The sequence below is a fragment of the Grampus griseus genome (assembly GCF_964374135.1).
Source record: "Grampus griseus genome assembly, chromosome: 6".
Taxonomy (NCBI): Eukaryota; Metazoa; Chordata; class Mammalia; order Artiodactyla; family Delphinidae; genus Grampus; species Grampus griseus.
The window spans coordinates 48281071-48297227 of NC_139000.1; the positions used below are offsets into that span (position 1 = coordinate 48281071).

The 16157-nt window shown below is 39.2% G+C and overlaps 1 protein-coding gene across 21 annotated transcripts in view; it reads left to right on the forward strand.

The window, feature by feature from the left end:
* Positions 1 to 16157, forward strand: part of TRPM3 (transient receptor potential cation channel subfamily M member 3) — a gene marked incomplete at both ends in the record, with an annotated part of 787829 nt that overhangs the window by 527237 nt on the left and 244435 nt on the right. For all 21 annotated transcript variants that reach the window (XM_082657218.1, XM_082657236.1, XM_082657222.1 and 18 more), the window contains one exon: positions 66 to 270. In XM_082657218.1, the coding sequence (XP_082513344.1) occupies positions 66 to 270 (205 nt within the window). The remainder of the gene's footprint in view (positions 1 to 65; positions 271 to 16157) is intronic.

Consider the following 16157-nt stretch of genomic DNA (forward strand, 5'->3'; position numbering starts at 1 on the left):
TGCCTTCAGTGTGTATTACAGTTGTCACTAATACAAGGGGTTCACTTTGACCTCTTATGTTATAGGTGTTGCTGCGGGCGTTTAATAGGCCAGCATGTCGGCCTCACTCCCAGTATCTCAGTTCTTCAGAATGAGAAAAATGAAAGTCGCCTCTCCCGAAATGACATCCAGTCTGAGAAGTGGTCCATCAGCAAGCACACTCAACTCAGCCCCACAGATGCTTTTGGGACCATTGAGTTCCAAGGAGGCGGCCATTCCAACAAAGCCATGGTAATCAGAAACCATTCAGTCACTTCTCAAATTCTATCTCAGGTCCTGCAAAGGAATGGTGAAGAGCTGGAGATTTAGTCTTTGGGCCGAATCCCAGCTTTGCCAGTCCCTGGCTGGGTGACCTGCTCTAACTGCATTGCTCCTGTGCCTCTCTGCTCTTCCTCTGTCAAATGGTGCAAACCTTCCTCTCAGGATTTTTGAAATGATTAATATGAGATCAGACACAGTGACTCTTGTTTTTAATAATAATAACAAGTAGCTATCTACAGTTATCCACTGTTCATTATTTTATTTTCTGGGTCTCATCCATTGAGACATGTTTTTCTAACTCCTTTGGTAAAAAATATCTTAACTTTAGGTCTCTGTTTCATTCTGTTCGTAACTAGCATTTCTCTCAATTCAAGGTAGAAATTATCATCCCAGACTATTTCCTTCCCTGTTCTAACAGAGATCTTGTCATCCAAATTGAGTGCTTTTTCTTCAAGCAGCTGTGTTCAATAATGTTCTCAATAGAACAGCTCCATATGAAAAGCATTTTTTTTTTTTTTTTGGAAAGGAGACATTAGGAAGTATACAAATTTTACTTCTAAGAGTTGTTGCTTCTAAATTTTTTTTTTTTTTTTTTTGCGGTACGCAGGCCTCTCACTGCTGTGGCCTCTCCCACTGCGGAGCACAGGCTCCGGACGCGCAGGCTCAGCGGCCATGGCTCACAGGCCCAGCCGCTCCGTGGCATGTGGGATCTTTCCGGACTGGGGCACAAACCTGTGTCCCCTGCATTGGCAGGTGGACTCTCAACCACTGTGCCACCAGGGAAGCCCTGTTGCTTCTAAATTTTAGCTTTCATCATGGACCTCTCCCTACTTGACAGATTTTGCCAGGAGAAAAGTCTACCATGTGTTTTTGGAAATTCTAGAAATGCTGTATTCCAACAAGCTTGCTTCTAACTTTTGAGAGAGAGAGAGTTAGTTGAGGGTGGAGCAGTTGGAGATGACTGTTCTCAGGCATGCCATGGAGCTTTCTAAGTTTGGAGAGGAAATTTTTCTTAGAGAAGCATACTGCAAAATGCAGGGGAAGTCACTTCACACCAGTTACAGTCTAAAAATGTGCAATAAAGCCACCTCTCTTGTCTCTTTCCTCTTCTCTCCCCTTTCCCCCATCCCCCCCTTCCCACTGCAGTATTTTCTTCACCAAGAATAGCTGACCAAGCTATTCTCACAGTTCTTCCCTAAGAAAATTAATTCTGAGCAATATACTGAAAAGGAGGATGCTATGTGCAACCCCCAGAAAGGCCTGGGGAAAACAAAGAAAGGGTTAGGTAGTCTTGACCTGGACAGAACCAAGGGAAATGAAGATTTGGTAACTTCCTCATCCACTTAAGAGTTGGATATGCCCACACAAGATCCTTAAGGGTTCCCAATTCAATACAGTCCCCATTCACAGTATGAGATTGAACCATATGCAGTGTGGATCCTCTGGAACCGTGCATTAATTAAAAGTCATGAAAGTTCTCCCTATAAGAAAAGTGCTGCAGATGAAGAAGTGGTTTAGCGGTCAATAATCATTATAGAGTAGTATACCCAGTGACTTCATAGGGTGCTTAAATGATGCCTGTAAGCATGGTGCCACAAGCCCATGTTAGCCATTATTTCCTTCATTAATATGCAGTGTCTGTCAAATATAGAGCATAAATTTGGTCTTAAGTAGAGCATTCCTCCAAAGTCATCACCTAGGGAGATTCTAATTACCGTGATGCACGAGTGCACAGAACAAATTTTGGGGACTGCTTTCAGACAATTTATAGATCATGAGAGAAAAGCACTCTGTATTTTCTTCAAATGATGTTTTTGATCAGAAGTTAATCCCGAGTACCTAAAATTCAAAAAAACTTAGGGCTTTGTCACAAACGGCTTCTGCTAGTTTTTAAAAATCAGGTCTGTTCTCAGAAGATAAAGTTTTCCACCACTAAAAATTCTGAAAGAATGGAGTACTAGTTTGGAAGTGAAGAATGTGGGTTTTGGATGCAGACAGTCTAAGATTATCCCAGAACCATCATATATTTGCTGTGTGACATGAGAAACATCAATTAAATTCTCTGGGCCTCCGTAATTTATTGTTATCTAGGAATAATAATACTACCATTATAAATGTTAAATAGATGGCATATGTAAGTCATCTGACACAGTGCCAGGACACATAATAGATGTAAAATTAATTTTAACTGCTATTTGTACTACTATCATCATTATTGTTTGCTTCAGGCTTTGAAAATTTTTAAAAATATTTTGATTAATACTCTGAAGGACATACATTTGGGTGCATATCTTGGTATATTATTTTAGAAAGTCAAGTCATAATTTTTCAGTTAACCCTTTGAAATAATTCAAGAGGGGCTTCCCTGGTGGCGCAGTGGTTGAGAATCTGCCTGCCAATGCAGGGGACACGGGTTCAAGCCCTGGTCTGGGAAGATCCCACATGCCACGGAGCAACTAGGCCCGTGAGCCACAACTACTGAGCCTGCGCGTCTGGAGCCTGTGCTCCACAACAAGAGACGCCGCGATAGTGAGAGGCCCACGCACCACGATGAAGAGTGGCCCCCGCTCGCCACAACTAGAGAAAGACCTTGCACAGAAACAAAGACCCAACACAGCCAAAACTAAATAAATAAATAATAAAAATAAAGGAATTCCTTAAAAAAATTTTAAAAATAATAATAATAATAATTCAAGAAGTTCTGATTTCTTCACCTAGTTCTTAAGCCCCGAATCTGAAGCCACATTGCTTTGTTTATAGTCTGGCCTGTCACTTACTGGTTTAAAATCTGGCCCAGTTTATTTAACTTCCCAGTGCCTTAGTTTACTCATCTGCAAAATGAGGATAGTAATTCCTGCTTTATAGGGCTGTAGCAAGGATTAAGTGAGTCAATATATATTAAGTGCTTAGAAGAGTACCTGGTGTTAAAGCTCAATTAATGTTTGCTATGTTATCACTTCCACTAAGTGTTCACTTACTATAGTTACAGGAGAGGCTTTGCAATCAATTAAAATAAAATGCATAATCTTGAAGTCATATAGAACTGTGTCTAAACACTCACTCTCTCCGCCAGTTAAAAAGTCTTGGTTAGGGCTTCCCCAGTGGCGCAGTGGTTGAGAGTCCGCCTGCCAATGCAGGGGACACGGGTTCGTGCCCTGGTCCAGGAAGATCCCACATGCCACGGAGCAGCTGGGCCTGTAAGCCATGGCTGCTGAGCCTGCGTGTCCGGAGCCTGTGCTCCGCAACGGGAGAGGCCACAACAGTGAGAGACCTGTGTACCGCAAAAAAAAAGTCTTGGCTAAACCAATTAACTTAGCTGAGCCTCAAGATTTCTTATTTATAAAGTGGGCATGTCTTCCTTATGAGATGGTTACAAGGATTAGAGAGAATATAAAATCACCGGTATACAGCTAGTGCTCAATATATTTATGAAAATCATAGTAATGGCACAGTGAAGCAGCTTTGTTTACTTCCTAGGAATCCAAAGATATGTTAACATATTTCCACAGGAGTACCAGGCTGCATACACTGGTGTTAGTGACAGTCACTAATTGGAGGCTACCACTGTGGACACCAGTTCATCAGTGACTGGAGACATGTGGCTTGTAAACCACCACATTATACACTTTGACTTCTGCATTGAGTCAACCTCCTGTATCCACTTATTCTAGCAAAATGGAAAATGAGCTGTTACCTGGTATCCTCTTTACTTTACTCACTGTAGACTTCAAAAATTAGACAGCTACTGTAGGTGTGGCATTTGTGCCTTTTATGATGGACAAAGCCAAGATTCCTTCTCATTATACAATTTTCTTCTACCTGAAATTTTTCCCCTCCTAAAAATTTCTAGTGAATTTGAAATTTTTAAGAACCCTGGAGATTGAATCTCCAAATAAATTTACTAGAACATGTGTCCTTCAAAGTATCAATCAAGATACTTTTGCAACTGTTTTCAGGGTCTGTAGCAAATAATAATGACAGTCGCAATAATAATGGCAACTAAAACTTATTAAACATCTACTATGTGCCCAGCACTGTGCCAAGTACTTATCTGTGTTTGTATATTTCATGTTTATGACACTAGCATTATTATTCCTGCATGACAGAATAACATACTAAGGCACAGAAAAGTTAAGTAATTTTCTCTATGTCACACAGCTACTATATGATATGTGTATATTATGGTATCTAACAGTAGAGGAAAAACTTGAAGAGACAGCTAGATCTTTCACTCTGTTCCAGAAGAGTGAACACATTAGGACATTGAACCTTGACAGCCCTCCCCAGGCCCCACATAGCTCTGTCCAGCCCAGAGCTGTCTGTTGGCAATCAGGTTAGGCAAGGTCAACTACATGATTTGTGGAGCCCAGTATAAAATGAAAATGTAGGCCCTCAGCAGGGGTAGGGAAATCTATGCCCCTTTCCCATGACTGCAGCCCCAACCCGTCAATGGATTGCCATCTCCACACTGGGAGTGCTCAGTATCCAGTGGGGGAGGCTCCCCACAAAGTTGCCCACAACACCACTGCGGCACTGCCAGGCCAAGGCAAGGACATCCTTACCCTGCCCTCCAGTGCTACAGGCCACATGCCCGACCCTGCCCCTGCCCTTGCCCTTGCCTGCACCCAGGTCCCAGCCAGAGATGGAGGGTAATGATGGAACACGGCCCTGTCAGCTGCCCCAGGCAGGGCTGGGGAGAGGAGGCTAGGCTGGCAGGGATACTAAAAGCAGGAGCGGGTATGAATGAAATCCCATTCTGGCGAGGCAGCAGGAGGTAGGACGTGCGACTGTGAATGACGTGTGAGCCGAGGCTCCAGGCCCTCTGCACATGCCCCACTGTCCCATCCGCCTTCACTTACAAAACACGGATTCAAGGGTAAATTTGTCAGGAATTTCAAGACAGCAAGTGCAGAACATTAAACCCTAAACACTGCCCTTCTGAGCAGTGTGACTGGGCTGGTAGCACGACCATGAAGCTGGCACTGAGGCTAGGTCTCGCCTGCCCTAGGTGGTCTCAGAGCAGTCACTTCAAGGGGAAACCTTTGTTTCTGAGTCTTAACCTGCCAAATGAGGACCACTTTTTCTTTTTTATTACAACCCAATATTTAACAAGTGGGAGTCCCCACTGTTCATCTAGGCACAATGAGCATTTTGTCCACTTTGGATACTTGGCCTTGAATTATTCCGATTCTCCTGTCTAGACAAAGGGGTGGAGTTATCCATAGGACAGATGACTTGTTTTATCAGGCAAGACAGTCATTTTGTGCCAACCTGTGCCTTCTTTACCTCTTGTTCTCTCCAACAAACCGAAATGCAGTTCATCAAAGGGAAAAATCAGCAACTACTGTCTGTTAAAGAGTGCCAGTCTTTAGATGGGGAAGCCATGGTTAAATATTCACCAAGACTGAAGTGAAACAGGTCAACTAACTTAATATGTCTTTGGTCCCCTTCTCCTGACAAGAATATTTGAAAGTTGAAATGATTTTTAACAAAGTGGTCAAAAAATTCTAGAGGGCAGATTAACTTTGACCTTCATTAATTTTTTAAAAAATAAGATATAACATTAACTTTTCCCCTCAAGACAGCCCAAAATAAAGCACTTAGGTCTTCAAAATGCCAATGTGATCTGGACACAATTTGAGGCAGAATCTGCCATAGTTTGGTAGAAGATACAGATGGAGAAAAGGGACTCATTATTAAAATGTGGTGGGCTATGTGAGAACCATATCTCACATATGTATCTCTGTTACCACATAGACAGTACAGCATGATGTCACAGGACTTTGATCACCAGCGACCCTTGAGGGATCAATGCAGTGGTTCTCTACTTGGAGGCTCACAGTAACCTGTGGGGCTACTGCCACAGGAGTGGCATGTACATGCCCAGGAGTCATTCCCAGAGAGTCGTCTTCATTGGTCTGATATAGAACCTGGACATCCAAAGTGTTTTATTTATTTATTTTATTTATTTATTTTTGACTGCATTGGGTCTTTGTTGTTGTGTGCAGGTTTTCTCTAGTTGCGATGAACAAGGGCTACTGTTCTTTGCGGTGCACGGGCTTCTCATTGCGGTGGCTTCTCTTGTTGCAGAGCACAGGCTCTAGGTGCACAGGCTTCAGTAGTTGTGGCCTGCGGCCTCAGTAGTTGTAGCTCACAGGCCCTAGAGCACAGGCTCAGTAGTTGTGGTGCACAGGCTTAGTTGCTCCGTGGCATGTGGGATCTTCCCAGACCAGGGCTGGAACCCGTGTCCCCTGCATTGGCAGGCAGATACTTAAGCACTGCACCACCAGGGAAGTCCCCAAAGTGTTTTAAAAGTTAGCCCGGTTAATCTACTGTTCAGCCAGGCTTAAAAAATACTGAATAATCCCAATCTCTCTACCTATTTTATAGATGAGGCAACTCGAGCCCAGAGAGGTTAAATTATTTTCTGAGAGTCACCCAATTATTTGACAAAGATAGTTCTCAAACTCAGGATCCTTAGCACTCTCCATCAGTTCTGTTTCTTCTCTGTCATGTATTCCTGGTGCAGCTTATAATAGATGTTTTGAAAGGAAGCTAATTACTATTATGTTTCTAACTCTTTATAAGGGTTTCGAAAACTTTCTAATAGAATTATAAAATCACTAGTATTTGATGAGGTTAATTACACTCAAAAGCTGTGAGCAGGAAGAGCTCTCTGTAAAATTATATCCTAGGTTAATGGAGCAATTTTCTGAGCCCTTCCCAGGACTCTGTGGTATTCTGTCCTCAGTTCTCAGACTTGACAAACCCCAGTGAGATAGCAGTGAAACCAGAGTCTCTCACACTTTACGGAGAAAGAAGTTGTGACACAAAACAGAGACATTCAGAGCTGACAGTGAGTGAAGGATTCTCTTTCCTCTCTCTTCTCTATACCAAGCCACATCTTACCAAAAAATTCATGCCCCCCAAATCCATTCCTGGGCTGTTAAACAACCTGGCAGTTCATGCAGATGCCTTATAAAAACCAGAACATGAGGACCAAGGAAGAAGGTACTAAGACACTAAAGCTCTGGTTTAGGCATTTTCTTACTAGACTGGGTTCCAGGTAACTTTTAAAACTGACTGAGAGAGCAATACCAAAATGGCCCAACAGCAGACATTGTTGGGTCCTTTCTCAAAGACTCTTCTTTATCTGGGGCTGAGTCTATTAAATTATTTAGAAAAGTAAGCAGTGCTGGACTTAATTAGACAGACTCTTATTTGCTTACTAATCATCTCTTCCAGTTAATGCTGAGCTGACTTATAGACCAGGTAAGTATAACCTAATTAAGGACTTGTATTTAAACTTCTCAAGTCACCCACATAATTCTCTTTGGGTTTTCCCTTGCTGTTTACTCAGCTTATTAGATCAGGTTGAGCCCCTTATTACAGTTTTTGTATAATTTAGAGAATTATCCCTGTGCTTCATTTTCACACTTAGAGCTGTAACTGTTGAGTCAGCTGGGATGTAAGCCTTCTTCTCTGAGCATTACCAGAGAGTGTGTGAGAGGGAGTAGGTAAAACTGAGGAGCTACTCAGGCAGGTGGGGAGGCTGTCAGCTGCATGACGTCTACAACCTTATACTCTTAAAATGCTTTAGGATTAAATCTGATTTTTTAAACATTATCTTTCTTTGCATTATACAGATTTGATCTGGGAATCACTGACTGACATGCACAAAATACATTAAATAAATCCCAGTTCACAAAACAAAATAGCTCATCACTGGACTATAGCTAACTAAGAAGCTTTATATAGCATGGTATGGTTTTTGAGGGGTTTTGTAATTGCTCTGTTGCTTTCCAGTTGCCACCTTGAAATCTCTAGACCATTAGACTGGCAGTACCTTTGGAAAGCCTTTCTGAAGCTGGGAATAAAACTAGAATGTATCAATATCACTTCAACTTCTGATCTCAGTCACAGACCTATAGGGAAGGAAAAACCGACATTCCTCAAGAAACTCATCTTGTTCTAGAAAATTTTATACAAAAGCAATTCTGGCAGAAAATTCATAGAGTACCCCTGCAATTAGGTCATATGCTCAGTGAAGTTTTATATTATTTCTAAACCTTTAGCTTTGGCTTATCAGCATCCATCACCTGGAAGCACCTGTTATCTAACATTGAAGAACCACAAAAACAATATAGAATAAATTACAATGGCATTTTCACTCCCAAAGTTTTGTGGGTCATCAAACTAGGAATCCAATAACAGTGACACCTTACATTTGCATTCCACATATCTTCTTTCTAGGGAACTTTTGCATACATTAAACCACCATAAGCATTAAACATTTGGCGCAAAACCAACGGCTCCATGGACTTGGAAAGCTGATATCAGCAAAATGGTCTCAGCAGTCTGATGCAACATATTCTCCTTGGCCACAACTTTAATTTAAAATACTCATTTAAAATGGGGCTACAGAGAATTAGAAAATGAAATGATGCTTGTCACAGATCTCAACAGAAAGGAAAATGGGACAAATTCCCACTACAGGCTCGGAAGAAAGGCATTGAAAATACTGTTAAAATAAATTTAGCTATAGTAGTTCCATTACTCAGAAAAAGTACTACTGAAATATACCAATTGGTTATTTCCCCAAATTAAAGATGGCTTCACAGTGAGAGTTAGAAAGATTTGTCATTTACCATTTCCTAGAGTGCAACCAGATTTATTGTTCTGTAAATATCTTCCCTTTTCATTTAAAAAGCTGGGCAAAATGATGTGAGTAAAAATTTAGGGCTGAAAAGGTGACAGAGTAATTATCAGAGACAAATTGCTCCACAGCAAGTCAAGATCAGAATACCAAAGGAAGATTATTATTATTTTAAATTAAACAACCCCAGCCTATTCTAAGTAGTGATGGCTGCTTCTCCACTTTCCAGCCTTCACCCGCCCTGGGTGTTGTAAAGGGAAGGATACTGTCTGGTTTGTGACACCTCTCTACCAGTTTAATGCAGTGAGGCCATAGTAAAGTTGAGTTCTACTTTGACAAGTGAATAGTAACATTTCTAATGATGAGGCAGGTTAGAGTGGCTTTAGAAAAAACTGCAGTGAAATCACCTGCTAAACAAAAATAAATTTAGCAACTGGAAAAAGCAAAAACTCAAGAGTTTTAGCTACCAAAGCCCTCTGCCATTCGAACAAAAGAAAAGCTCTAGTTTGCTCTTATAGTCTCACTTGCAAAATTTCATTTGTAAGTTTGTGGTTTGGAATTCAAAGTACGTGTTTTTGTGAAAATCATGCTTGTATGCATTGGCCTCCAAAGCACCTAAGAATAGATCAAATAGTACTATTTCAAGTAGAGCTAACTTCTGTTTTATACAGTACATTCTTTAGATGCTCTTCTGAATCTCATTAGCTCATCACACAGGCTTTCTGCTGCCAGGCAGGGGCACTAATGGTCGCAGTGCAGGCATGGGTAACTCATTTGAGCTCAATTTATTTCTAGAAATTAAAAGTAAGGAGCTAAGGGCATGAGGGAGAAGGATAGGATAGGTAGCCAGACAGAGGTAACATTTTCCCTCTGGACAGGTACTTTTTATAACTTGCACCAGTCACTCCTCAGATAGCTCAGAGTTGAGAAACAAAGGGCTGCTTCGAAGGGGACATTAAAGAGCTAATGGCAAGTTATCTGGATCCTGTTGTATGCAGAAGTCATTTATAATGTGAGTGCTTGTAACTCTTATCCAATTTACATATACTGATTTTTCTAACGTTCCAGGCATTTCCCAGAATTTAATCTTTAGTGTTCTGTGTGGTGGTCAGGATCACCCTTATTTTACAAGAGAGGGTCTCAAACTGATCAAATGACTTACAGTGCCAGTACTGTAACTGTTGCTAGAGTGTGATGCCACACGTGATTGGGAAACCTGCAAATAGGAGCACACATCACCACATCAGAGTACTGCCCAGGTAACAAAATTTAATATACACATTAGGAAGATTTCTTGTTATTTGTAAGGTGATCCCTTGGCAATTAATGAGCTCACAAGTGGACAGTCAAAATTGCTTCTCTTGACAACCAGAATAGCTCCTAATTTCAAATCACATTGACCTTTGAGCAGGAATTGATTAATTGCTCTGGGTACAACCATTTATGACCTTGAAGCTGCTGATTCAGCACCTGAGTTAACTGTTATATTACAAGCACTGGGAGAATTACTGAATAACCTGATTCTTATGGGTATAAGAATATAATTTAAAAATTGAAATCTCCAGGTAATCATAAAGTGTCATTTTATCCCTTAGTTTTAATTATCCTCTTATCCCTAAACTGTTTCCTTGAGCTGCTAAACAATAACATACAAAAAGTAACAAATTGATTCATTTAAATGCTTCCTTTTTTTAAAAAATCTTTTATTCTCCAAGGGAAGGAAAAAATAAATCTAAAATAATGGCCGACATTAAAGGAACAGGGACACCAAGTATTTATGTTATTTATCAGTTTCTGGATATCAGGGGTGGGCTGTCATTAATCATGTGTTCCTTTGTATAAGAATTAGTCCTGGTGAAAAAAAATTAGGTAGTTGAAATTGAGTAGCTTATCAGTGGCTGCACTTTCCTACTTCTCATGGCCTGAGTAATTTTCCATTATTTCCTCCATTCTTCTGTTTGATTTTTGTGTAAAATATTGAGTGTTCTTTCTTCCCTCGGGCCCAGTGATAAACGCTAGACACACCACTTAGAATCTTTGGTCTGGGGAAGAGTTGTAATCCTTGCTACTCCTGTGGTCCCTGGGGAGCTAGTTAGAAATGCAAAACCTCAAGTCCCACCTCATACCTACTGAATCAGAACCTGCATTTTTGAGGTCCCCTGGGTGAGTTTTGCATGTTAAAGTTTGAGAAGCACAGCTCAACCTAGAGTTTTCAGTGTAACAGTAGCTTTAATAATGGGTTAGGTGAGTGGTTAATTACTAGATAACTAATTCTGACTCCCAGTCACTCACCTTCCCTGGGTCTCAGTGTCATCTGTAAAGCAGAAGAACTGAAATAGAGTATTTCTAGTTCCCATGATTGCTAAGATATTTCTAAACTCCCTTTTATTTCTAAGATTGTAACTACATCATAGCCAGTACTGAAAGGCTTATCCAGAATCGTAGGTCAGACCAAACATGATCCCTCCACTCAAAGATCTTGCAAATAGGGAGATAAAACTGACACAAACAAGAAACAACAGGAAAAAAATGTATATTAGACTGGGTTTGACTGAGCGTTATATTGAGTCAACATGAGCTTGCATTCCAAGGAGCAGTCAATAAGAGCCTTTGAAAGACAAGAATGATTTATGTAGATGAAAGGGGAGGGACTGGGTTTTCTAGGACTTGGGGAATAACATTAGCCAAATACAGAGAGAAGCGGGGGAACGCCTCTTAAATGAGTAGGGTAAGGCCAAATTGTGGGGACCATGACAGGCAGAATGGGAGTTTATGTATGATGTAACTATTTGAATTGAGAAATAATATGATCAAAAAGGAATTGGGGAAAGAAATCTGCCTGTTGGTGTCTCATTGAGAACACAGGGTTAGAGGAACCAGTAGGACTGTTGCCACAACCCAAAATGACATCCTAGTAAAGAGCATTCTTATTTATTCTTAAAATAACAACTGAAGCAATAGAAGGAAAGGCCTGGATGAGAGCACCATTTGAGAAATGGATCGTTAGGACTCGCAGACTGCTTGGTTGTAAGTGAAGGAAAAGGAGAAGTGAGAGAGGAGGCATTTATGTTTTTGAGGTCAAGAGCAAGGACCTGGAGTCAGACAGACCTGGGGTGTGAATCCTGTCATCACCACTTAACAGCTGTTGAACTTACTGTTCTTTCCTGTCCCCCGTAAATGTGGATGCCACCAACCTCGTAATTGGGAGGAGTCCATGAAATGATGCATGTAAAGCACACAGTATGTATGTACCTGGAACACAAGGGATTTGATTGTAGGTTTGGGGTTTTTTCTCAGTAGTTAAGAAATTGAGAGTAGAGAGAAATATGGATAGAGAGCCTATGAGCAACATGACCTTACACAGGCCAGACACTGAATACCTCTGTTCGTCTGTAAGACAGAGAACCAGGGACAAGGTGATCTAAGGTCATTCATTCATTCCCCCACTGGAGCACTTATTAACTGAGTAACAAGTGTTTCGTGATCACCAGCAAGCTTTTCTTCGTTTCCTAGCTAGGAAAAAGATGAAGCTAGTTCAAAAGGAATTTTAACATATTCACTAGATTCGTTGGTCACTTTCCAGTGAACTACTTACATGATCAGTAAATTGGGTTCCTTATTGGTAAGTTGTAACTTTAGAAGCCCCAAAGAGAATTATTTACCAAGTGAGACTTATTCCTAAAAATGCATTAGAATTATTATTACTAATTACCATAAATAATTGAACTCCATAATATGTTATTTTTTTAATATTATTTATTTATTTATTTAATTTTATTTTGGCTGTGCCAGGTCTTAGTTGCGACGTGTGCAATATCTTCATTGCTAGCATGTGGGATCTTTAGTTGTGGCATGCGGGCTTCTTAGTTGTGGCATGTGAACTCTTAGTTGCAGCATGCATGTGGGATCTAGTTCCCCGACCAGGGATCAAACCCAGGCCCCCTGCATTGGGAGCGTGGAGTCTTACCCACTAGATCACCATAATATGTTATTTAGCTAGGTTACACATACTAAAATTATTACACAATCTCTGTAGTGATTTAGTATGATTGCCATATCTCTTCACATTGAGTTCATTAGTAATGTATGTGTGTCTGTTCCCAGACACTACCTGTGGCTCAGAATCTCACATTATTTACCTGGCTAAATGAAACGTGCAGGTAGGATTGCTCAGTGAGGCATCTTGAAGTTCCAAAAGCCATAATCACACTACTTTTCTTGTTTTTCAAAACATTTTACTGTTCTCATGTAAGCCTTCTCTAATCATTGGGACTACAGCTTTACTGTTCTTCAGAAATTTTAGGAACCACTATCTAGGCTTGCAAGGGGATTTTAGAAGGATGTTTTAATTTTAGAAGGATTTTTATACTTTAGATGTTTTTCTATATTTAGAAGTGTAATTTATATCTCACCTTAGAAGAATATGGATTCTTATTTAGTTGGGGTTTTTTGAAGGAATAAGAAAGTGATACTGAAATAAAGTTACTGAATAATTTGAGAAGCAGTTTCTTAGCATCTTCCACAATGAACATTCTTGGTTTGTATAGTTTGGAAGCCTTGTGAGTCTCAGTTCTAGTTTATTTTACTAAATATCCCTTTCTAGAATTATTCAAAATGGTATAAATTTAATCTAGTAAAGCTACCAAATTTTAACTACTTAAGTAGCATAAGTTCAGTGTAGGGGCACAGAAAACATTTTATTCTTTTATTTTATAGCGTTCATTATATAGATAGCTTTCTTATAAACAGTCACTCAATGAGATAATAAATATAACAATAGATGATTTTAAAAGCTTTTATTTAAGAAACCCTTGTGTTTGCTTCTACCACTGCAGTACCCTTTCTCCAGCCCCAAGGCTGGACAATAAATTGTCATCTCCTGCATAACCTTTTTTATTTATACATCCGAAAGCATATGTTTGTATGATTACATGCAAGTCTATTCTTTTTGTGGTTATGCAACTTCAACATTAATACTTCACAAATTCCAAAAAAAGCACGTTGTTGTTGAAGATTTCTGCTGATATCTGAAAGTTCTTGCCCTCTACATGAGTTTGTGTACAAAATATGCGGTTTCCCACATTGTAAACTCTAGTTAAATTCTATTGATATAAGTAATATAATTCTTTTTTTTAACATCTTTATTGGAGTATAATTGCTTTACAGTGGTGTGTTAGTTTCTGCTGTATAACAGAGTGAATCAGCTGTATGTATACAGATATCCCCATATCCCCTCCCTCTTGCACCTCCCTCCCACCCTCCCTATCCCACCCCTCTAGGTGGTCACAAAGCACCGAGCTGATCTCCCTGTGCTATGCAACTGCTTCCCACTAGCTATTATATCACTTATTTTATACACTACCAAATGTAAAATAAGTGATATAATTCTTTTGATATAATGTACTTAGCTAAAATTGCCAACCTTTATACTCTTTCCATTCTGGAATTGATTTTTGCTGAGTAGATTAAATCAATATAGAACCAGCTTGTTAGATTCTAACACTTCTTTGGATTTCTAGTATATGTATATGAGAAACTTTAGCTCTTCTGTATTTCTTGATTATGCAGCTTAATTTATCAAGCTACTTTGATATTTTGTATGTTTGTACCTCACATTTCTGCTAAATATATTTAAAATATAGTTTAACAAAAGAATTGACATATAATTTTTAAGGTTTTTGCAACAGTGGGGTCTCCCCGATCCAAAAAATATTACAATAAATTGTCATCTCCTGCATAACCTTTTTTATTTATACATCCAAAAGCATATGTTTGTATGATTACATGCAAGTCTATTCTTTTTGTGGTTATGCAACTTCAACATTAATACTTCACAAATTCCAAAATTAAAACTTTTCTCTCCCACATAATATATAGACTTTAGAATGCTTTGACTCTAATTACTACTCCCTAATTTATATGCTATATTATCCAGTGCTTTAGTTCTATCCCTTTCCACCATATATTAGACACTATTATCATTTTATATTTTACAACCAGTGCTTTTTAAGATTTACCCTGTATGTGCTAATATCTTTGTTTACCATTCTTTCTTGTATCTCAGATCATCCATCTGGGATCATGTAACTTCTGCCTGCTACATATATCTTAAAATTTCCTTCAGCGAAGTCTGCTAGAAGTAAATTCTCAGTTTTGGTAGTCTAAAAATGTCTATAATATGCTCTCATTTTGGAAAGATATTTTTGCTGAATTCTACACTGACAGATAATTTCTCTTTGCAAATTGAAGACACTGTTCTGGCATCCATTGTTGCTGTTGAAAGTAAGCCATCAGTCTAATGACTGTTTCTTTGTAGGTAATCTGTCTTTTATTCTAGCTCCTTTTGAAGGCTTTTCCCCCTACCCTTTGGTGTTCTCTATGAGGTATCTGTGCGTGGGGTTTCTTTTTATTTATCTTGCTTGGGATTCATTGAGCTTCTTGAATCTGAGAATTAGTATTTTTAGTAATTCTGAGAAATTCCCAACCAATATCTCTTCAAGTATTGCCTCTTCCACATTATCTCTTTTATTTCTATCTAGAATTCTGATTACGTCTTCTAAAATTCTCAAATTTTCTTCCATGTTTTCAATTCCTCTATTTTTCTAGGCTGCATCTGGCTTATTTCTCTGGATCTATAGTTAACATGTCTGATCTGTAGTTTCATTTATCCCCTGTATTTTTCATTTAAATTGTTATATTTTAATTTCTAGAAGTTCTCTTTTTTACTCTTTTTCAAATGTGTGTGATCATTTTTTATAATCACTTGTTCTTTATTCATATGTTCAATTTTCTCATTTATGTTTTTTAACATATTAAATGTAGCTATTTCATATTCTCTCTCTGAACATTTCAGTATCTTTGAGGATCTTATTCTGCTATCCGTTGTCTTTTGGTTCTCATTCATGTTGCTTTACTTCCTTTTGTAATTTGTGATTTTATTTTTTTACAATGAGATGCTTATTTTCCCATGGGAATTATTTGAGACCTGGATTGATGATGTATTCCTCCACAGAGAATTTGCATTTACTTCTGAGAGTTATCTGGAGCCATTACCCCACCAGAACCATCTTATATTAAATACTCTGATGTTTCTCAAACCACACTGAGAGTGTGAATGTGGACCAGAACCTGTATGAGGACCCACTTTTGTTTATAAATAACCAGAGGAGAATTTTTTTTTTTCCCATCTGCTGAGAATCAA